Raw genomic sequence first — 25,018 nt, 5'->3', positions numbered from 1 at the left:
ATTATCAAAAACTGTAGGTTGTGTTCAGTACATCATAGTGTAGTGGTCATTTAACTTGCAGAATTGAAGGAAGCTTCCGTATTACTAAATTAATTGTTTTTTGACATGATTATTTGAAATTCACTGGGAGAATAGTAAGGCTTGAATGGTTTGATGTTTGGGTGTATCCGCTTAAGTTGTTTGGGTTTGAAAGATGATACTAAGATAACTGAGTCTGAATAAAAATTGTGAGAAAAGAAGGAAAAAGGGATCTTTTCACTACTGAAGCCTGTGTGTTGGCAGCAGGGATGCCTCAAAGTTGTACTGTGGGGTTCAGAGACAAGTCATGCTTTTTTATTGCTATTGTTATTAGCCTATTTTTTGACAGTGAGTTACTAAACTCTTAATGTGTACATTTGGAAAAAAATTCAAGATAATGGTAATATTTATCTGAATGTAGTAGGATTTATTTTTGTGAAGTACTTCCAGAACTTCAGGAAAGGCACAGTACAGAATGTAAATATCTGTTAATCTGCTTTTCAATATCCATCATTAAATGCTATTCCTAGCTCTCTAGTTCATAGTTAGTTTTATGGGTTTCCTTCCATTTTCTGTCATCTTCTGTTACAGAGAATAGCTTGTCCATATTTCCTAAATAGTGGTTTATGTCTAAAGCTTTAGATGTCCACCTTTCTTCATTGGAATGAAATGCCTACGGCAGACAGCTAAGATAACTTGGTAGATGCTTTTAGGATCAATGTCAATAAGCTTTCATATTGCCAATAAACATTTATTGTGACTTCACACGCAGTAGCATCACCAAATGCCTCAACAGAGTGACACTGTCACATTATTTTCCTTTGTTTGGATGGTGATTTTCGTAAAGGTTTCTAAATGTTAATCAACCGAATATAAATATTTAGAACGGAGAAAATGAAAATGATAGGCCAAATAATAATAGCTTCTGTTAATGTCAAAGCTAGATGGTGAATTCTAGTGTTTGCATTCCATGGGGTTCTCCCTATGTATTAGGAAACAGCATAATTAAAGATTAAAATAATCCTACTGCTTAACTAAAAAGTATTATTTTTTAAAAAGGAAAGGGATAAAAAGAAAACCTGAACAAGAAGTTATAATTTCTTATTTATGACTCCCTATGGAGATCTTTAAATAAGATTATGTATTTAGAGAGCATCCTGATCTTGTGGGAGCATCTTTCTCTAAATAACAGAAAGCCAAATCGTATTATTACCAAAACCTAAATAGTCAAATAACTTATAGGTTATAGAGAGTCAAATTTTTCCCTCTGTTATTCATAACTACAATATTAACAGTTTAAAAATAGCTAATCCTATACTATCATAGTTTGTAATGTAAAAGGAGGTAGGTAAGGAGTGGTCTTGAGAAAGATGAGTTAATCAACATTGCATTCAGGTTAAAGCCAGCTGTTGCCTTGTTTACTAGCACTTGATGGTTTCTTTCAAGATTCAGCTATTTTCCTTATAAGCAGTTCTTTGCATTAGGGGAATGTATCTAATTACAACAAGAAAATTAAAATTAACAGTGATCTGGAAAAGTCTATATTACTTGTGATATGGAAGCTGGCATGGTTGTTTGCAAAAGTATCACTGGGCTGAAAAGTTGATTCTTGATGCTATCTTTCTGCTCATACATGCTTGCTTGTAAAGGTGAAATAGCTAGAGTGAACACAGTGCTGAGAGCATAAGCTTGTGTGTGACAATAAAAACATACAAGTGTAAGTGCTTAAAGAAAAGGGAAAAAGCATCAATGAGGAATTCATACACCCTCACACCTGCTGTTCCCCTGAAGGTAAAAGATACCTCTTTAATAGATACAGCAGGATTCTGATATAAGGTGTTGTGCTACAATCTCATAACTTTACTGTTGGATGATCTTCCCCGTACCTTCATGGAATGCCACTCAGTCGTGCAGCATGATGATTCCTGTGAAAGAAAGTAGCTGCTCTTCTACAAACTCATCTGGAGTCTCTCTCGGGCAACAATTTAGAGCTTTGTCTTTATAATGGAAATTTATTGGAGTATTCTTAAAGATTCAACTCTGTCATTTAGTTCACTTTCTGATGTGTTTTTTAGCTGCATGCAGAAGTAATGGGATTTTTGTTCCAAATTACAATTGGATATTTGTCATGATTTTTTTTCCTCAGAAAATGAGTTCTGAAATACTAGCAGTTTCATAAAAATATCAGTGATATGAAAGTCAGTAGAGCAGGAGGTTTGATGAGATGACCTACAGACATTCATTCTAGTAAACATTTCTGTAATTTCTATGATTCTATGTAATATTGCATTTCCTATGAAAAAAAAATCTTTTGAAAAATTCATAATGCTCAGAGTCAATGTTTACAAAATATTTCATATTTTGGCTTAAAAGTAATTATTGTTTCAGACTTTATTTTAAGTTTTAAAATGCAGCTAAAAACTAAAATTAAGAAGGAAAATAGGGTTTATTGAAACATTAAGATAATCCTTTTAAAATTTGAATATTTGTCGTTAACTGTCACTGGTAGCATTATTATTGCAGACTTCATTGCTGGTACATAGGTTCAGTCCTTTTATTATATAAAAAAGGAGTAAGGAAGGAGAAAAAGAGGCTAATACTCTACTGTGCCCCCACTAGTATGCTTTTTCTGCTTTCTGAAGCCTGCAGAAGCTCTGTCATAAAAACTCTGTCATGCTGGGAATACACAGGCACAGAAAGTTGTATGGGGGAAAATGAGAAGTAGGAATGTGAAATGTGTTTCTTTGGAATTTGCAGATGTGTAAGGCAGGAAATTGACTCTTGTAAGTGCATCTTGATTGGAATATGGGATCTGAGGTAACTTGCTGTGTTTCCTCTCCTTAAAGACTCTCAGAAATTAGCTGACACAGAAGGCCAAGGCAGAGCATCTCTCCTGAAGTATTCATGGGAAACTGGGAATGGGGGAAAAGCAAGTATGGAATGTTTTCCATGTATAGAAGTATCCCAAGGGCTACAGGACAGTTTTGGAATTTCCCCCTTTTGACTTGTTCATCATTAGGATCTTATTCCTGTCTGCATGTATCCTCCATTCACATGGCTTTATATGAATATTTTTCTTTATCCCTGTGTTTATTCTTGCTCTTTCTTTCTTTCCACAGGTTCTACTTAGAGAGTATCTAGTCTATAGAGTTTATGTTCTAATAGAGAAGACTTTCGTATCCTAGTTTGTCTTCTCAAATATTGTACTCTTTCTGTATGCTTAGACTACATTCTAAGATTCTAAAGTCCAGGACAGATTGGTTTTGATGGGCATTTGTGTGGGCAAGTTCTTCTGTGATATCTGTATAAGGAGCTGATTTTTAATGTGTCCAAAGACATTCCTTCCTCAGGAGTGTGTCACAGCATAGTATCTACCCTATGCCAAGGACACTGGAAAAATAAAAATTAATTCTAATTCTAAAAGATGTAAACTTTTGATCTTAATGATGATTTATCATTTAAGTAATGAAACTACAAGAATAAAACTGACTTAAAAATTTTTTTTGAAGATGATTTTTAACATTTCCTCATGTTGTTCAGCTGACACTCTTAGAGTTCATCATCATTAGGTTACTGTTATCATGGTTTTATATGTTAGTCTAAAGTTGTGAGTATTTGTAGCTGTTCTCAGATCTTCATTTCTGCCAGATTTTAGGAGGATTTGAAAACTATTTTCTTTAGGTATTAACAGCAGTAATCAGATGTGTATTTATACTGGCACAATTGTGTGGAAGTGAAATGATGCTCTGCAAATCTGTTGCTGTGAATGGCCTTTAAAGCTGATGAAAAAATATGGGGAATTTTAGAAAGATCCAGGTTGGAAGTAGGGTGGTACAAGGTGAAGTCAGGTGTTCATGAACATTGTAGTAGCTCTGTAGCCTTTTTCTCTCAATTATTTTCACCTAAGGTAACTAATTTTGGAACTGGAGATCTAATTACATAAGTTCTTTATCATCGCTGATAAAGTATGTGCGACTTAACTCAGTATTAAGTAGCTTTAAGATAGTTTTGCATGTTTTGAAATGGCAAAAGACATAGTCTTTCTCTCAGACATATTTCAAATTGCTACAAGGTATACAGTTTCTCAAGGTTTGCAAGAATTTTGCAACATTGTAGGATTTGTGTTTCCCTAGCTTTATTGGGGAGGAGAGAAGCTGTATTCTTTCTTTAAAACTTTCCTAAAAGCCTTTCAGCTTGAAATGGGATCTAGCAGAAGAAATACCAGCCTAGAGTTTTGGCAAACATGTATGCAATCTACAGCATGGCTGTATAATTGAAGATGTTAGGGAGCCTGTATTATAGTATTTACATGCATATGTCTCTATGTATCTTAAGCTATTTAGAAGAAAATCCTTCTTCCTTAGTGAGAAGTGAATAAACATAATTAAGTTGAACTTAATGGAGTTAATAGATTTGGTCTATTCCATATGCAATTCTATGCTGATACCTTGAAAATTACAAAATACTATGGATTTGTGTTTGGACACTTAATATTTTTCTTTCAGTTAACTGATACCAGCTGCATCCAACAGCCCTTTACTATTTTACCAGTTAAGACAAAATGGAACAATGCAAATTTTCATATTCTCTTATTTGATCTTGAAAAACTTGAGGAACTTCTGCTGTCATCTCAACTCAATGGATTAAAGTCATCGAATTCATTCCACAACTATGACACTCTAGAAAGAGCCAAAAGTACTACTGAGAGAAGGGCCCTGACATTAAAAAGAAATAAAACTGCTGGCTCCGTATCTCCAGTGGATGGGCAAGTAGATACTGCTTGTTTGAACCAGGTCTGTAGGGATAGTAATGCAGCTAGGCCTTTGGAAGAAAGTGGTGGCATGAAAAGACAGAAAAAAATGAAGAGTTCAAGAAAGATCAAAGTGCAGCCACCAGGAAACATTGATATGAACGTCACCACTGATACAGCTAAACTGCTTTTGTCATGTCTCTTACCATGGGGTGTAGATAAAGAAATAGACAATCATTGTGTTAGACACTTAGATATCTTGAGGCTTCAGTGTCCAGTTTCTTTTGGACTTATGTCAAATGAAACCCACCTATCACTAATGTTCCCAGGATGGAAATGTACTGATTGTGGTGTGCTAGAAGAACATGCAGTAATCAACTTGTTTTCAAAAAGAGTGCTTGATTTATCAAACAAGTACCTTGCTGCAACTGGAGGACAAACTGGAAAGAAGGATGGACCTGAGAATAATGTTTATGGAACAAAGGGACTGGAAACAGTATTCTTCTTCAGCAGAATAGCTTTAATCAACAGGATAATTAACATACCCTCAGCAGTTACGGGTGAAATTGAAAGGTAAGAACCTTTTCATTATGAGTCTTTTCTTCCTTTATAATGTTAAAAGTGAAAAACATGAAACAAACACTTTTCTTAAATATGAATTTTGCAATAGAGTTTACATACTTTCTCTAGAGCTTTTTTATAGGATGTTCTTTGAACAAAAGGAGATTGGGATTAAGTTAAGTATCTTTATATTTTTCTATTTAGCAGATGAGAACTGATGCAAGAAATTTTTTCAACAGAACAAGAACTTGAATTATCCAGCTTCACATCCTGTTTTTCCAGATATCACTCTTTTCCTTTCAGTTTAAACTAAGTAGAATAATGAGGTCTCTTCAGGCACATTGTGAGACATACATTAAGCACATTTGTGCAGTTTTAACTTCCACTGTCTGTAAGAAATACACTTTTTTACCACGAAACCCTTGGCTTCACAGATAAATAAAACATGAGAGACAAGAACAGTCTGTCCTAGTTACACTATCTGAAGTACAATGGCCCCAGTAATAATGGCAGCTACTGGGAATGAATGCCTCATCAGCCCTTATGTTGTGAGAACCATCCCAAATAACATTTATGTTACTCAAATTTATTGACTAAATGCTTTTTCAGCATTAAAGGAAAAATAGCATGCTCGACACTAGTATGCTCTATTTGGCTTGGTCAAATAATCAGGCAATGGATATTGTCCACAGACTTTTGTTGTTCAGCAAACCTAGGTTGGTAGGTTGGTCTGCATTTAGCATTTTAAGGACAATTAACTTCAGTGTTGGTGATGCTATGGCACAGGGGCAAGAAGGGGGACAAAAAATATTGATCCTGAAGAAAGGGGACAAAAATATTGATCCTGATGCTGCAAATGGCTGTGTGCCTTCCACAAAGCTCTAGGCATTCAGCATATCTCAAGAGATATGCACCATCCCACAGGACAAACACACATTTCTCAATTGTTTTTACTGCTAATCACATTGTCTACTGGTCCATATTCAACACAAGCTCTTATATGAAAGGTTGTTTCCAGCATTCCAGCTTGAACATGAATTTCTTTCCATGAAAGAAAGGACTTTGTTTGCGTTGTGTCTTAACAGTACTCTGTTGGAAAGATATTGTCTAATTGAAGTTAGTCATCATACCAGAATCAAACATTTTTTCCCAGACGTACACATCCTGGCTTTGGAATGTATTTCCTATAAAATTTTAAGTATTAAAGTGGCAAGCAAAAATGCACTTTTTTTTTGTGAAAACTATACTATATAATTTAAAGGTTCAAAGGGGGTAAGGGATAAAACTAGGTGCACCAGAGATGAGCCTGGGGGCAGCGTGCCGATGTTAGGGGTGGATTCCATGACCCAGCTCAAATGCATCTATGCCAGCGCACGCAGCATGGGCAATAAACAGCAGGAGCTGGAAGCCATTGTGCAGCAGGATAGATATGACGTCACCATCACAGAAACATGGTGGGACGACTCCCATGACTGGAGTGCTGCAATGGATGGCTACAAGCTCTTCAGAAGGGATAGGCAAGGTAGAAGAGGTGGTGGGGTGGCTCTCTATGTTAGGGAATGTTTTGACTGTTCAGAGCTACATAATTCTGATGACAAGGTGGAGTGCTTATGGGTGAGGTTGAGAGGGAAAGCCAATAAGACAGATATTGTGCTGGGAGTCTGTTATAGACCACCCAACCAGGTCGAAGAGATGGATGAATCGTTCTACAAGCGGCTGGCAGTAGTCTCAGAATCGTGTGCACTTGTCCTTGTGGGGGACTTTAACTTTCCAGACATCTGCTGGAAATACAACACAGCAGTGAGTAAACAATCTAGGAGGTTCCTGGAGTGTGTGGAAGATAACTTCTTGACACAGCTGGTGGGTGAGCCAACCAGGGGAGGAGCCTTGCTAGATCTGTTGTTTATGAACAGGGAAGGATTGGTGGGAGGTGTGATGGTTGGAGGCCGTCTTGGGCTTAGTGACCATGAAATGATAGAATTTTCAATTCTTGGTGAGGCAAAGAAGGTGGTCAGCAAAACCACCACTATGGACTTCCGGAGGGCTAACTTTGGCCTCTTCAAGGCACTGGTTGAGAGAGTCCCTTGGGAGACGGTTCAGGAGGGATGGACATCCTTTAAAAAGGAAATCTCAATGGCTCAGGACCAGGCTATTCCCATGTGCCGCAAGTCAAACCGCAGAGGAAAACGACCGGCCTGGCTGAATGGGGAGCTTTTGCTAGGACTTAAGAAAAAAAGGAGAGTTTATCATCTCTGGAGGAAAGGGTGGGCAACTTGGGAGGAGTACAGGGATCTTGTTAGATCATACAGAGAGAAAATTAGAAAGACGAAAGCTCAGCTAGAACTAAATCTGGCCACTATCGTAAGGGACAACAAAAAATGTTTTTACAAATATGTTAACAGTAAAAAGAATCCCAAGGAGAATATCTTTCCTTTAATGGATACAGAAGGGAACGCAGCAACCAGTAATGAGGAAAAGGCCGAGGTACTTAATGCCTTCTTTGCCTCAGTCTTTAATAGTGAGTCCAGTCATCCTCAGGGTACTCCACCCAATGAGCTGGAAGGTAAGGATGAAGAGCATAACGTACCCCCCTTAATCCAGGAGGAATTAGTTAGGGACCTGCTACGCCATCTGGACACTCACAAATCTATGGGACCCGATGGGATCCATCCAAGAGTACTGAGGGGACTGGCAGAGGTCCTTGCCAAGCCACTCTCTATCATTTATCAGTGTTCCTGGTCAACAGGGGAGGTCCCAGAGGACTGGAGGCTTGCCAATGTGACTCCCATTTATAAGAAGGGTCGGAGGGAGGGTCCGGGGAACAACAGGCCTGTCAGCCTGACCTCGGTACCAGGGAAGATTATGGAACGGTTTGTCTTGAAAGCACTCACATTGCAACTCCAGGATAAGAGGGGGATCAGGCCCAGTCAGCATGGGTTTACGAAAGGCAGGTCCTGCTTGACCAACCTGATCTCCTTCTATGACCAGGTGACCCGCCTAGTGGATGAGGGAAAGGCTGTCGATGTTATTTTCCTAGACTTCAGCAAGGCCTTTGACACTGTCTCTCATGGCATACTCCTTGAGAAGCTGGCGTCTCGTGGCCTGGATAAGTGCACTATTCACTGGGTGAAAAACTGGCTGGATGGCCGAGCCCAGAGGGTTGTGGTGAATGGGGTGAAATCCAGTTGGCGGCGGGTCACAAGTGGTGTTCCCCAGGGCTCGGTGTTGGGCCCTGTTCTGTTTAATATCTTTATGGATGATTTGGATGAGGGGATTGAGTGCATCCTCAGCAAGTTTGCAGATGACACCAAGTTGGGAGGCAGGGTCGATCTGCTTGAGGGTAGGGAGGCTCTACAGAGAGATCTGGACAGGCTGGATCGATGGGCTGAGGCCAATCGCATGAAGTTCAACAAGGCCAAGTGCCGGGTCCTGCACTTCGGTCATGGCAACCCCATGCAGTGCTACAGGCTTGGGGAAGAGTGGCTGGAAAGCTGCCTGGCAGAGAAAGACCTGGGGGTGCTGGTTGACAGCCAGCTGCATATGAGCCAGCAGTGTGCCCAGGTGGCCAAGAAGGCCAATCGCATCCTGGCCTATATCAGAAATAGCGTGGCCAGCAGGAACAGGGAGGTGATTGTTCCCCTGTACTTGGCACTGGTGAGGCCGCACCTCGAGTACTGTGTTCAGTTTTGGGCCCCTCACTACAGGAAAGACATTGAGCTGCTAGAGCGTGTCCAGAGAAGGGCAACCAAGTTGGTGAGGGGCCTGGAGCACAAGTCTTATGAGGAGCAGCTGAGGGATCTGGGGTTGTTCAGTCTGGAGAAGAGGAGGCTGAGGGGAGACCTTATCGCTCTCTACAACTACCTGAAAGGGGGTTGTAGTGAGGTGGGTGTTGGTCTCTTCTGTCAGGTGTCTGGAGATAGGACAAGAGGAAATGGCCTCAAGTTGAGGCAAGGGAGATTTAGGTTAGATATTAGGAAAAATTTTTTTACTGAGAGGGTTGTCAAACATTGGAATGGGCTGCCCAGGGAAGTAGTTGATTCACCATCCCTGGAGATATTAAAAAAGCGAGTGGACAGGGTACTCCAGGGCATGGTTTAGGGGGCATGGTTAATGGTTGGACTCGATGATCTTGAAGGTCTTTTCCAACCAAAATGATTCTATGATTCTATGAAAGTTTTCTCTAGGAAATGTAAAGCTGTAAAAGCTAGCATCTCTTGTAGAAATAGGTGAGGTTTTGTACAAAAGAGAGAAAAAAAATTGCCATAGATTTTGGTTGAAAAAAAGTTATGAATTTTGTTCAAAGAGTCTGAAATGTTTTATTTGGGATTTTGATATGGTTTGGTTTGGATTGCCTCTTTTTCCAGAGTTTAATACTATACCTATTTATAGCTGTCTTGTAGCTAAGTTTTATTTTGGTGCTGTTTGTGATGCTCTAACATGGGCTGTTGCTTCCCAACGGCCTCATCTGGGTAAAAGTGTTTGAGTTGTATCCATTCGATTGTTTTCTTGGATAGCTTTTTTTGGGTTTTTTGTGAGTTTTGGTGTTTTGGGGTGGGGTTTTTTTGTTGTCATGGTTTTGGTTTTTGTTTTTTTTTCCTCCCTGAGCTCTGTATTTTCCTCTTGAGTTCCTATGCAGCAACTAGCTACAAGTGCTACGGGTCTGTACAGAGACAACACACAATTCTCTTTCCTGGCTGTACTTGCACACTCTTGCCTACTTTTGAGGCTATACCTTCTTTATTCTTCATCATGTGCACATTCAGCAAATAAACAGACAAGTAGCCACAATTTTTCCTCTGTTGTCGAGGGATAAAGTGTTCTTTCTTGGGGAACTTGATCAGAACTAGACTGTATTTGCTGCATTTTTATCAACACAGACCTCAGAGGTTTTGGTCACCTGGCCATTTTCCTCTTTACTGCTGGCGACAGGAAATTTTTTTCTCATTATGGCTCTGTCCCATAATAGCACAGAGTTTATTTTTTACCCTACTTTCCAAGAACTCTTTCAGAGCTTTAGGCATGTCAGTCATAATTTGCTTTTTTTTTTTTCCTCAATAAATAAAGATAAGAGCAGTTGAGGTACGTGAAGGATTTTGTACTGTTTCCTAATCTCTGTAAAACTGCAAATGATGTCCCACTGCTGTCAAGAACCATCATTTTCACACAGAATCAAAGTGTGTGGGTAGAACCAATGAGATGATGTTACTGGGTCAGCATTAGTGGGAGAAGTGGATTACAGCCATGGGAAAGAATTTCATGCTTCAGACACTTAAAAAAAAAAAAAAAATACTGATTCCATACATGATGTACATAGTTTTGCTATCTGAATGTATCTATACTTTTTGCATTGCCTCAAAACCAGTTATGTGTATGCAAAGTTATCTTCCTTTCTCCATCTAGCAAAAAGCCCTTTTCCTGTGCAGTTTCCTTTCCCTCTTCCTGCCACCCTGCCCCCACCCAGTAATAAGTATAGCATGAATAGGACTTGGCCTGTTTGCTGTGATCTTAGGATTCAGCCTTCATTTCACTTTTTCCTCTTGCAAAAAATGGGGGTCTGAATGAACTATTGTAATCTGTGTTCATTCATTAAATCTTTTTGATATTCATCATTTATTCTGTATTCAGGGTTGGAATGAGTTGTCTTTGTTATGATGAGCTGTTAAAATAACGTACTTTTGCCTAATTAAAAGTTTGAAGGAAACCAAGCAAATGCTATTTTGTCCAGTTTGCCTTCTAAGAGTACAGCATGTAGCCAAACCTCTTTGGGCAGTTGGTTTAGCTAAAACAACAGCATGCTCCAGGGAAAAAAACTATGTATTGAATGCTAATTCACTACAGCATTTGCAGAAGGAGTTAGTAGGACAGCTTTCACAGCTTGTAAGGTTCCTGGTCTCCTAAGTATTACTGCAGTACAAATAACTCTTACTAATTCAGTTACCAATAGGAGAGAGAAAATGCTTTCTGATCTCCTTTCGTTAGCTTATCTGTCAACAGAGCCATGAATGTATCTCCATCCTGTGAAAGTTTACTTTCTATTAGCACGTTGGTACAAACTCCAAAGGTTTTAAACTTTTAAATTAAAAACAGGAGAAAGAATAGCTGAACAGATTATCCAGTGACTAGGACACTTGCTTAATGTGTATTCAGCTGATAGTCATAGTGCTGCCTACTTTGATGCTGAAGAAAGGATTTGCATATTTATTCCCTGCAATGCAGCACAGTGTCCAACTACTGGTTTAGTAATAATTTTGGGATTCCAGCTTTCTTCTGTTAATGCTGATCCACTTTGCATGTAGCAATGAAATATTCATTGGGCTGTAAGGAGAATTATTTTAGTGTTGGTCACCCATGGCCTTGATCTGGGAAACGCAATAATAAAGTTTAAATCCCTGTTCTTTGGCATATCCGATGATTTTGCTGTTACAGGAAAGTGAAAGGAATTTCTATTTGGTTAAATAAAATACACACACATATACATACTTTTAATCTGGAGAGTCAGAACTGGGGAAATGCATTTGATCGATTCATAGACTATTGGGTATTCTTGGATGAGTCTGATGTTCTCATATTGAGCAGAAATTCTGTCTTTGTCAGCATGTATATATATGTTTCTGCTTAAACCATGGCTTTGAGAGATTATCATTCCCCAATGAAAAACATTTGGTTGAAAAACTCTTTGCTAGTTGCTATCATAAATTTTCAGCTCATGTTTTGGATCAGCAAGTTTCAGGTTATAGTATTTCTGTTTCAGGTTATAATATTTCTGTGAACTTGTCGTGGTTTAACCCCAGCCAGCAACTAAACACCACGCAGCCGCTCACTCACTCCCCCCCACCCAGTGGGATGGGGGAGAAAATCGGGAAAAGAAGCAAAACCCGTGGGTTGAGATAAGAACGGTTTAATAGAACAGAAAAGAAGAAACTAATAATGATAATGATAACACTAATAAAATGACAACAGCAATAATGAAAGGATTGGAATGTACAAATGATACGCAGTGCAATTGCTCACCACCCGCCGACCGACACCCAGCCAGTCCCCCGAGCGGCGAATCCCTGCCCCCCCACTTCCCCGTTTCTGTACTGGATGGGATGTCACATGGTATGGAATACCCCGTTGGCCAGTTTGGGTCAGGTGCCCTGGCTGTGTCCTGTGCCAACTTCTTGTGCCCCTCCAGCTTTCTCGCTGGCTGGGCATGAGAAGCTGAAAAATCCTTGACATTAGTCTAAACACTACTGAGCAACAACTGAAAACATCAGTGTTATCAACATTCTTCGCTCTGAACTCAAAACATAGCACTGTACCAGCTACTAGGAAGACAGTTAACTCTATCCCAGCTGAAACCAGGACAGAACTCTTAGCTCTTTGCTTGCATAAATGAGATTTGTGGAATGTGAAAATAGTGACAGTGAATGACATGCTTTAAGCATGTGTTACCAGACCAGTACTAATCTGTTTTAAAAAATAAATAAATAAATAAAAACCAGTGTTTTTTTAACATAATTTGAACATTTAACCAAAAAATGTTCATGATCCAAGAAAGAATAAAGTATGAAAAACATGGCTTTAGAAAAGCTTGGACCTGAGTCTATAAGCTGTTGTTCACAAATATGTTTGTATATCTGTTGGTTTTCTGCGACTTGATACAGCCTGTGAAAATAAAAAAACCTGCAGTAAAATGTGTTAGATTATATAAGTGGGACAGAAACAGGAAGAAGCTAGTAAGAAAAGATCTTCAAAGAATTTTTCTTCTGCCTTTTGAGATTTGTATCTGTAACTTAAAGCTCTCAAACTGAAAGCTTTCAGAGTTGTTTAGTATTGCAAGGCTTTTGAAATATTATGACTTACTGTTGATTGTAGTGAATTTGAAAGATGAAATATATTATTTTTAAATGACACATAAATATAGTTTGTGCAGGGTTACTGTAGCAAGGTACTTAAAAGAAACACAAGTCTCCTAAATTGTACCCATCTACTGAAATCCCAAGTATTGCAATAATATTTTAAAGTATTTAACACTGAAACTGCTAAAAAACTGCTAGTTTCCCTTGAATTTTTTCCTATGTAATAGAAAAAACAGCACAAGTCCTTTGTGAAAATGATATTTTGATTCAATTCTTCACATATGACTTAATTTCTTTAATATAACATAAAAGTTCACTATAATAAGTTTTGAGCCAAATGTAAAGTTCCTGCGTGTGGATGGTACTTTTCGGTGTTTTTGTACATGTGAATGTTTCAATACCAAGTTGCGGGCAAGTGACTTTTGCAGAGAAACTAAGTTGTGGTTGATAGTAATTGATAGCAGAGTACCTACCTTAAAAAAACCTACTTTAAGACATAAGATTTTTTTAAGTATGTTTAGGTGTTGTTTAATAGTTTCATATTCTTTTAGTCCACAGAAATCAGAATCTGTACATGACAAATGGCGAAATACAGAAGCAGTAACACCTTCATTCCCCAGTTTTTATGGAGAGTTACCAAGTAGTAAGTATATGGAGGAGTGCCAATATTAGCTTTTAAGTGGAGGTTTTTTGCGTGCTTTTTTGTTGCTAAAATACGTCATTTAATTTCAATAATGGAAAAAAAAAATTATATTCTTTAGCTTTGAGCAGGTCCAGTCTGCAAATAAACTGGATTATTCTGTTCTGTGAATATCACAAAAGCATGTAAACAAAATGTTGACTGATAAGTAATACTGGAATTGAGGATATTTTTTCTGTGATGGCGCAACATTCAACTGAGTTTCTAAAGACACTTTCTAGCAATCTGAAAAACAGACTGTCGTCTCCCCCCTCCCCCATCTCCCTCATCAGCGTTATGTGCCTGCTCAATAATATATACAGCCCTTCAAGCAAACTGTTACCTTAGTAATACAAGAGTCATCTTGACTGTTCAATAATGACCTTAGAATTTTGGCTTAGGGTAGGGTAAAGTAATCTCTTCATGTTAATGTCCCACAGGCAATTGTTCACCAATCTTGGCTTTGCAAGCCAGTCTAAGTTTATGTTTACAGTAACTAACCAAAGAATGTTTAAATAAAAATGTAAACAGAATATGGATATTTGTCAGTATACATTACCTAACAAATACAGTGTTCCTGTTATAGTCTAAGTCCTGTTTAGACTGATACCATAAAGTCTTTCAAGTCAAATCTTGACCATCTGCTGTGTAAATAAGCCTTAACGTCCCCATCTAAAAATCAGTTTTAGTGTACCTTTCCTTATCTGACTCTTATATGTGCCATAACTGTAGAACTTGTGACGACAGCAAAAGTGCCTGTTGGAAGAAAGACATGGAACATAAAATCAAGTGACAATAGAAAATAAGTAGATGAAAGGTATGGAAGTGGCATAGAGATTACTAAAATGTTCATGGACGTAAAAATGGTTTTACCGAGTGACTTAAAACTTCTAAGGTAATCTTACTCATATCCCATATCTCCTAGTTCACACAATTGTTTGGGTTTGCAAATTAAAATCTTATCTGAGACTTGCAGATCTCTCAGACATTTTAGGAGTGACCATGTCTTTAGCATCAAGGACACACTGGACAGCAGAATAGGCAATGTTAAATCTTGATTCTGCTGCTGTTTCTGGACTTTCTGGATGCATTTACATGTGTGCAAAGAGATGGGAACAAAACCAAAGTAAAACAGGAATCTCTAACGTTTTTTTGCATACATGGACATGAAACTGAAGTACTGCAACAGAGGACAAGGCTAGATGATAGGTATCATATTGGCTGTGCTATTCTTGATCAATGGGGACACGGGCTGAAAGACTGTTTTGTGTTTAGACCAGAGTAGCCTCAGGTTAGCTCTTGACTCAGTAAGAACTATAAAAGCTATTAATTCAAATCAGCATTGCTTGAGTCTTTCGTCACATCAAAGATTTTGGAAAGCTGCTTCTATCCCACAGGATTTCCCAACAGGGGGAACTCAACTGTAAACTCAGTAGGTTTGTACTAAAGAAATTAGTTGTAAATCGGGGGGAAGGTTTGAAATAACAACATTGAGTTTTGATACAGCAGTTTCCAAAGTGGCAGAAGAAAAACAAAAAAGCAAAATTCATCCTGGAATGTGAAGAAATTACATAAAAATCAAGTTAAAATGTGAGGAGAGGAGGTTACCTTTGTATGATCAGTCTGCTTCTCTCATTTTGTCATCCCTTTGTTGTTTGTTTTTCAAACTTTAGTCTTTGCTGCAGGAATCCAACATTTAAGCCAATGACTATGCATTGTGCGATCAAGATACTTGTGAACTTTGGTGCTACTGAAACACAATTGCTACTTACAATTCAGTTTCCTCAAGACATTACATGGTACTGGCAATCAGAGATTCTTGTGTGGATTCAAAGGACCATACAACCAATTTACCCAACTTATGTCTGGCAACAAACGTTGTAGTAAAGCACTGAGATGTCACATTTGTCTGTTGAAGTCCAAATGAAGTTGTGGACTAAACCAGCACAGCTGCCAGTTCAAACTGTGCCTTACTTGAAAATAATCTGAAAAATCAGAATGGGTAGTAATAAAACTAACATGCAAATCCATAAATGTAACATCTTCCTTAACTGCAAGCATAACTGATGAGCCACTGGCTATCTGACATCTTGACCACACACCAGTATTGTTGCCCTGTAGCAGAAAAGTAAATCTGGCAGAACTGTTAACTGTGCAAAATGTTATTGAATGTATTTTTGCATAGACTGTACTACTGTTTTAAAGGTAAAGAAACACATATTCAAGTAGTTTTAGAATTTACATAGTAAAACTCATACTTGAGTACTCCAGATCGGAAAGTATTCTCAATATCTTTAGAAAATTGATGAAAATGTACTCTGTGGGATATCAGACCTCTGTTTAAAAATTTTAAAAAAGACTAATCTGATTTAGGATGAGAATAAAAGTTCAAACAATATACTGTCTGAACAGTTTGTGCTTATTGCATCAAATGAAATCATATTCTAAGAAATTATGCTTTTTCAGATCTTTTCAGGTATGTTGCTGAAGTAAAAAATTAAAAATGTTAAATACCTTTCTGTTTGTGTACTTCTATGTATATTGTCAGTTCATAAAGTATGCATGTGTTTTTCAGGTAAAAGTGGATACCATTTCCCAGACTTTGGGAGTGTTTCATTGCTGAAACTCATTTGTTGTTGGAGTGACCAATCTATAAAGGTAGGAAATAGGCCTGTGTCAGTTGTTGCAATGTAATCCTTAAGTAATGTGGGCTGTCATTTAATATTTGGAATCTGTAATGTGACATAATAGTTATGGATTTATGGTGAAATTATTACATAAATTGTGCCATTCCCATCTATGGAAAGCAGATTATTATTTCAGTATGAAGTATGCTACTCATTAAACTATTTCGCCTTAAAGTACATGTTTAGATGTGGGAAAGTAACTGTCCTACTAGTCTTTAATCTAGGTCATCTTGTTCACAGTATGTGTTTAAAAAAGGAGTTACCTGTTCTCTAACAACCAGATGTAATTTACATTACAAATGCCATTTTATGCTCCAGGAAAATAAAGGCCAAAATAAAGGCAGTGTCATATACCAACGTATTATTATAGAAGAAACAGAAAATGCCTTCTTAAAGGGATAATTAATCCCAAGTCCTTACTTATTAAAACACTCTTCAAGAATGACTTAGAAAAGTTAGTTATGTGTTCCCAGGTCAGATGAAGTTCATGCCTATTGTTAGTGAAGAATCTGATGTCTTGAGAGATAAATTGCTGTTTCTTGACATAGGTAACTGTGAAATAGTCTGAACAGTGAAATCTAGAGACAATTTTTAATTTTGGAAATACACATTTAAATGAAGTTGTGAGGTTGGTTGAGTGAGTTAATATTCAGGAGTATGAAACTCAAGACAGTGTACTATGACCACAAGGGATTTTACTCCACAAAAGGGAGATACCTGTTACAAGTTTACTTTATGATGTTACTTTTAAAAAGGAATGCAACTCTGTGCTGCAATTCAAGTGCAAAGAATATTTTCTAGAGCTGAGGTGTGCAGGGGTACTACAGTGATAGTCCCCTGTTCTATTAGAAAGATAGTAATGGTTTCTGCAAATATTCACATTCAATTGAATTCAGCATTTTGTCTTGAGCTTATCAGTTGTTTATTATATACCTGCTTTCTGCACATCTTCCATATTATTTCAGCATTCTTCTTCCCTCACAAACTCCTGTTTTCTCTTACGATAAGATTTTTTTTTTCCTTTTTTTGACTCCTTTTAATAAAAAAATCGAATATAGGACCTCAGTTTCAATAGCTGTGATTGTCATGTGAAATTCATATAATCTCTTGCTGACCTGGTCAGCTGCTGAAACTCTTTACAGAGCAGAGTTGTATAGCCATGAAACTTTTATTTGTAATATAGCTGATTACATGAGATCTCTGTGTTTATATTTTCCAGTGAATTTAGTGGCTGATCAGTTCATGCAATGATAATGGTCTGATCTACTACAGATTAGTGTGCATGAAGATAAGGTGTGTAATAAGCTGTCTCACGCTTTTTTTTTTAATCTGGAAAGACTTTAAATTTAATACACTGAAATCATCAAGTACTGCAAATACCATGCTATAAATGCTTCTCAAATTTTAACATTATTCAGACACAGCTTTGTAGTTGCAATAAGCTTTATTAACCTGCTTTGTAGTGCAGATTTTGGATTGTTTGCAGCCAAACTGCCGTAAACATTTCAACATTCAAAATAATTTGTGATGTTGGCAATAGGTTTGGGTATTCAGCAATGAGTGATTTATACAAAATTATAGTTTTTGTTGATGGTACGCTGTCTTCATTAAACCTTTCTTTATATGAACACAGATTTACGGCCAATTTATTAATCCTGAGCAACCTGATTAACCACTCGTGTACATTTACCCAAAACATCACTAGTTACCCTGCTTTTAAAAACTTTTTTTATTGTTATCTTCAGTGGAGGAGACTGAGTCTCAGACATGACCCGAAGGACTTACCATTTATTGATTCCTCATCTCCTTGCAGTACTGTAACAGATTCTGTGCAAACAAGGAAACTGAAAAAACCTGCTGCAGATGATTGATCAGGGGTCTACTGACTTCTTGAAGTTGAAGGGCTGAGGGAGGCGTTTTTCTGTCTTAAATTTTAAAAATGCATATATTTTAAAAATATTTTTCCCCAGATCATTTTAAAGGAAAGGTCATCTTCATGCATTTTGCTGTTCTTTCAGATAAAATATAGCTTGTTGTTGCCACACTCCCATCCTGCCCAGAAATTAATTAAGTGTGCTCATCTTTTCAGATAGATATTAAAAAAAAAGCTGCCCTGAAATATTTAATATGAGGAAACGATGGTTGCATTTCTGCCCTTAATTGTCCTTACTGTATTCTTAAAATAGCCTGTTTCTCAGTTATATCTGTGATAGGTATTTGGTTATGTTTTAATTTTTTTAAATATTACTACTATCCTATTGTAGCTTTATGGAACCTTTTTGGCTGAAAGGGTGAACATTAAAATAAAACTTTAAAAAACAGTTATCAGAGTAGTCGAACTATGGTGCAATCAAAACATTTTGCCTGTTGTTGACTCTAGCAGATATAAGGATGTTTTCTTCCACCAGAAGGATTTCTTTGATAATTATTTCCTTGCTCTTCCGAGCTCCTTAGTCTTCAAATGATAGATGTTGAAACGCCTTCTCCCTATATCTTTATTCAGGCATTTCAAGAGCAAGAATACAATAGGAAATAATTTGCTTCCTTTTTTCCTGCTCTAAGATCTTTTTAAATCTTATTGAGTGAAGTTACTTCTTGTTAGGTTGACTTTCGTGAAGACTGAAGTCCTTTGTCTCTTCACACAATGATTACAGACCAAGTAAGCGTCCTTCTACAATATGTCTTACTCCCTGAGCTGGACAACCATTTGTAAAACAGAGTGAACGACTCTGTCTCTATAGCTGCCTTCTGGTTTTCAGTGCTAATCTCAGCAAAGAAATTCAATACTAAACATGGCAGTGAGTTTTGCATGAAAATTTAATAGGTCAGTAGTTCCACTAACAAAATGTTAAGTGTACAGTCTTCCCATCTGTGGTCAAGGATTGTAGTTACATGACAACACGTGAGTGGTCTGTCATACCATCAGTTAAGGGTGACCATCAGTCTATGGGGTTCAGCAGTTTGTTTGTTATGTACGGCAGTATCAGGGCTCTGTGGTGTGACGTACCTGTATAGAAGTGGCTTTATCAGATTCATTACCAATGCCTTTGCAATCAGTAGCAGTTACACATCTGTTCCTCCTAGTCCTGTTACCTGGACATGAGTCATCTCTAATGTTGAAATGGTCCTGTTGTATAGTCCCAAGTAATAAGACCTTGTTAAAATTTGGATGTATTAATTCAGAAGTATCATCAGAAATACAGTTTATACAGCTTCAGCGTACAACATTTAGGTTCTGATTTGGAAGTCCTCTACTGCCATCCTGATGTTGCAGTATTCCTTTTCTGTGCAAGAAAATTTGTATCCTCTATTACCAGCTAGCTGCTTAGCATAGTCTCCCCTTAGGAAAACCATTGATGCTATATTTAGAACTCTGACATAATAATCTGCGTGAGGAAGGTACTTGCTTTAGCCTCCCTCTTTCACCAGTGGAAAAAGATAGACATTGTGGAGGGACTGCTGGGATTTTAGGACGAATGAATCATCTCATGATTTTCTCATCTCTTTCTATTGATTTCTGCAGTGTACCCACATTTTTTTTTCACTTCAGTTACTTCATTTCCATTAATATCTAAAAGTGGGGTGAATCTGAGAGATATTACAAAGGATTTTACTTTCAAAGAATAAACCACTTCATGTTAAGGCCATTGCAGAGAGTAGTACTGATAAGCTAGTACCTTCTATACTGATGCCCAAGTTTACAGTAATTTGTCTAACAAGCTCTGAATGCATTTGGTTTTACAGCATTTGACTCTACCTGAAGCCAACTGACTTCAGTATAAGTGTCTAGACAACTCTCCTGACAGTTACTATCCAGAATTACAGCAAAGCAGAGTGGATAATATGTCTGATGGGATGAGGAGAAAATATAAAGGCAGGCTCGTGGGTCGAGATGAGGACTGGGGGGGGATCACTCCCCACTTATGGTCACGGGCAAAAGTCAGGCTCAACTTGGGGAAGAAACAAAATCAATTTAATTTACTACAAATCAAATCAAAACAAGGATATTGGGAAGTAAAACCAAACCTTAGAACACCTTCTCCCACCCCTCCTTCCTTCCTGGCTCAAATCCACTCCCGGTTCTCTCCACCTCCTCCTCCCCCCGGCGGCGCAGGGGGACAGGGAATGGGGGTTGGGGTCAGCTCTCCACATGTCGTCTCTGCCGCTCCTTCCTCCTCAGGGGGAGGAGGACTCCTCACTCATCCCCTGCTCTGCTGTGGGGTCCCTCCCATGGGAGGCAGTCCTGCACGAACTTCTCCAATGTGACTCCTTTCTGTGGGCTGCAGTTCCTCACAAACTTCCCTGGCGTGGGTCCTTTCCGCAGGCCGATATTCAGCCACACGCCGCTCCAGCGCGGGCTTTCCCATGGAGTCATGGCCATCTTGGGGGGCCTCCGCTCCCCCGCTCCCCTCCATGGGCTGGGGGGGACAGCCTGCCCTCTCACCACGGGCTGCAGGGGCACCAACCTCCTCAGGGGCCCCTCCTCCCCCTCCTTCTTCACTGACCTCGGTATCTGCCGAGGGGTTCCTCTCACATCCCAATCCCCCTCCTCACTACCGGTTCCCCTTCTGAAATCTGTTCTCCCAGAGGCGCTACCACCATTGCTGATGGGCTCGGCCTTGGCCAGCGGTGGGCCTGACTTGGAGCCAGGGAAGCTTCTAGCAGCTTCTCACAGGAGCTGCCCCTGCGGCCCCTCCCCTGCTACCAAAAAAAACAACTGCACCACACAAACCCGTAACACTCCCTGATGTGACAGTGTTATGGAGGCATCTGGGAGGCAGTTTCTGCAAGGCTCAGCCCTGTAGAGGTTATGGCCTGAGCAACAACCAGGAGTGATGTCTATTGACTTCTCTCCTTAGGACCCACTCATTGTAAAGGGAATAGTCATCCTTGGAAGTAATTGATAAAGTGTAGAAAGGAAAGCCAGTATAACTTATGTATATATGTAATGGTACAGCTTGCCTCAACTTTTGGTCACTTGCCTTTTTGACTTGTACCCTAGTGTTGGTGCTGCAGAGCCAAACAATTACATTTCACTCCTTGATATCTGGTTTTATAGTTGGACATATGCTATTTATACATTCTCAGGCACAGAAGAAGCATAATTTCTGTCATATTTCACGATCCCAACTAAAAAGCAGCTAGTATTTGCAACAGTGGATACAATTATGAGGAAAAAAATGAATACATATTAGTAGCCAACAAGAGAGCCAATGTGTATGTAATCCACAAGAATGCTAAAGTTGAAGTGGAAACTATCAGATAAAATGAAAGGTGGTCATGCAGATTTGTTTTTTGTTAGAAACAGGTAAAGCTTCTGGAGATTTTAGACTTGGTGATAACGATAGATGAAGTATATGACTTCTTGGGGAAGATGCAGTGAGAGGACAAAACTAAACATGTGAAACCACCCTGAGCACTGTGGAAATGCAGATTTGACAAAGTGATAGACAAGTAACATGTGGAGATGTATAGGTGCCTCTACAATATCACGTTGTGCCATTTGCTACAGATTTTTATTTTGTTTTAAGATGTTAGAGGAACTTACATGTTACAAATGCTGCCTGGCTGGCATATACAGCAATGGTACAGGTAATGAATACCTGATCCAGATTAGTGACAAGTTCTTAGCAGATCAGAACACCATGAAAAATACATAATGTGTGTAATTCTTCTGTGTAACTGTAAGACTTTTTTTTGGTCAAAAATTTCCCCAGGACAATGACCTACATGTCTGTGTTTCATTTTCTTTCTTAATTGTTATAGATATATTGTAAGAGTCTACTGTGAAGTCAGGATCTGTAATCCCCAAAACTCAGGGTTGTATGGATGTGAGGAACTGGAAACTGCCTTTGTTTTCCCCTGTAAAATAAACTGCTATTATAACAAGAATAAGGTTTGTGCTATGTTAAACCACATAGGGCTGGGTTCACTTGCTGTGAACTTTCACACTGTGTGAACTTTCACACTGTGGACCTGACTATAACATACTTGTCTACAATAAAGGACTTTGTCACAAAGGACACCTACAGCCTTTGTTCTGCTTAATGATTTGAATTTACAATGGCAGCTAGAAATGTGATTGAGGACAGCCCACGAATTCACTGTAGTTGATTAGTGAGATGAAACTGTCTCTCTTCCAGGCAGTTTGAGGGAGCCTGCACATCAACTTCAATTCGTATTAAAGTTAAATAATTTAAATAGATTTTTTTATAATATAAATATCATATAAACATATTTTTTTTATAATATAAACATAGTTACCTTAAAATTTTCATATTAAAATTAAATTCAGATTTAAATTGGAGTACACTGTCCTGGAAACTTTAGATTCTCTCTGTCTTTCAGGAAATTTCTTGTACTAGAGAATGAATACTTTCCTGAGAGGCAAAAATTGTATTTCTTTTCTGAAGGAAATATCAAATGAAGAAAAGGTACGCATGCTGCCGTTCTGCACCATGCTGAACTTTAGGCTGAGTAATAACTGCAAAAATTTGGGTCCATTGTGTAAGGTCTTCATGTGCTTTATAAACACCTTAGGTCTTTAAACTTTCTCAGTTCTCTTGGGGCTTCTCTGCTAAAGTAAAGAGAAGGAAAGTAATAACTCTATCACAGTCTCCACACTGCATCGTCTTAACACCCATATGTGGTGTGTCACCTATTGCAAGTACCATTTATAGGCGGTTCGTAATTCCAGATGTTCCTTTTGGATAACAGTAGTTTGAGGAATGGTATTTCTCTGTGTTAGACAAAAAATACAGTATTATCATGTTTGACCTAGAGGAAGATGATCACCACTAATAACAAAACAAGCTTTTCAGAGAGAGACTAGCCACCAAAATTTCTAAAAAAGTCAAAATACAAGGTCCTTATCCAGTCTGTGAAGCATTTTTTCATACATCGTAGAAAAAAGATATTTCTTATTAGCTGTTATCACCATGTGCTTTACGAATGTATATTGTCATGACCCCTTGAAATCAAGGAGGCAGTAGATGACCAATTCTAGTTTTGAGATTAAAGAAAATGAATATTTAATTAATAGGAAGCAGTCACGATTGATAACTTGCACCATTTTATTGCTATCCAGTTAACATTTATTTCTCAATATGTATGTAGAGACACATAATTATCACTGTCTGAAAGATATTGATAAGTGTTGACTTTCTAATGACTTTCACTGGAACAGTCTTAAAATTTTGTAGTAGTTATTTAAAATTGTCAAATGCTTAGATAAATAATTGAAGTACTGATATCATCCAATAATAATTTGCATTTATGACAGATTATTGAGGCAATGCAAGCAGTGCTGCTGGCAGAAGTTCAAATGACTATGAATACCTTGAGAAAGACAGCAATCTGCAGAGAGCCTTTGGCCATAGTAGAGAATGGAAATGGTAAGTTGCGAACTCTGCCAAAGACTGAGAAGAGGGATTTGCAAATTTGCAATATGTTAAAAATATTTCTTTGCCATGTAGGTGGAAAATTTATTGATATATTCTTTTAGAAGAACTTTCTCTAGTACTCAGAACAAGTTAGGAGTATGAGTTCATAATACATTATTTCTGTGTAAGACAAGCCAAGTGGCCTATTTCTGACCTTATCAGGCTGTGAGTTTTCTCATATGATTGTCAAGGAGTTAAAGGACTTCCATGATCTCTCATCATCTCTGAATGTTAAAGAAGAAAAGGTAAAGTTTTGTTGATTATATAATAGCTCTGGTATTGTAAATACATTTGCAAATAAAGGAAGTAGTGTGTTTGAAATAGAATCAATAAATTATATTGAAAAGAAGTTTTACAAATTTATCTTTTCAATGACATCAGAACTTATACAGCATTAAAAATTAATTGCTTAAATTTTATAACTTCATAATGTAATACAGAATATTTTATTTTTCTTTTAGAAATAACCTCTCTGTAAGGAGATACCAAATGCATTTTACAATTAGATCATTTCATTTTACAAGAAGCTTACTCTTTGCAACTTTACAATGGTGCTAATGTTTATGGTAAAAAAGGTTGAACCTGAATTTGTTATGAAGTTATACAGTTTAGCCCATTAGCTGAGTCTTAAAATTAAGTGACCTAAATTTTAGATCCAATCTTATTAGTGAGCCTTCTCTTGGAAAACTAATTTATAATCTCATTGAGTGTGTGTGTCTGTCATGAAAATTTGTTACCGATCTGCTTGTTCCAGGATACTAAAAACGATCAGTGATACTTGCTTCAGGCCACAAAACAAAACAGTGTCTCTATGATTTGGACTGCTGGAATATAGTGAAACTCAAAACACTTTGAATAATTGTCATATATGAGTTTATATTTTGCTTACAATGAAGATTGCTTTGAATAATTTTATTTTTATGTGGTTTGGAACAAGATGTGTTGTAACTAAAGCATCCCCAGCTGTGAAGTTCATAGATAGATTTGATTTCAAATTTCCTGAATTTTCAGGGTGTATTTCAATGTGGTGTTTTAAC

At 37.9% G+C, this 25,018-nt stretch overlaps 1 protein-coding gene across 1 annotated transcript in view; it reads left to right on the top strand.

The window, feature by feature from the left end:
* WDR72 (WD repeat domain 72) overlaps positions 1 to 25,018 on the top strand; it is a 132,517-nt gene that overhangs the window by 63,730 nt on the left and 43,769 nt on the right. Inside the window, exons 15-18 of the mRNA XM_052808918.1 lie at positions 4,524 to 5,341; positions 13,725 to 13,816; positions 16,428 to 16,510; positions 23,822 to 23,933. Coding sequence (XP_052664878.1) covers positions 4,524 to 5,341; positions 13,725 to 13,816; positions 16,428 to 16,510; positions 23,822 to 23,933 — 1,105 coding nt within the window. The remainder of the gene's footprint in view (positions 1 to 4,523; positions 5,342 to 13,724; positions 13,817 to 16,427; positions 16,511 to 23,821; positions 23,934 to 25,018) is intronic.

This window comes from Harpia harpyja, chromosome 14 (genome assembly GCF_026419915.1).
Source record: "Harpia harpyja isolate bHarHar1 chromosome 14, bHarHar1 primary haplotype, whole genome shotgun sequence".
In the NCBI taxonomy this organism is placed as follows: Eukaryota; Metazoa; Chordata; class Aves; order Accipitriformes; family Accipitridae; genus Harpia; species Harpia harpyja.
Note: the sequence above shows the minus strand (reverse complement) of the source record. Positions and strands in the feature narration are given on the sequence as shown.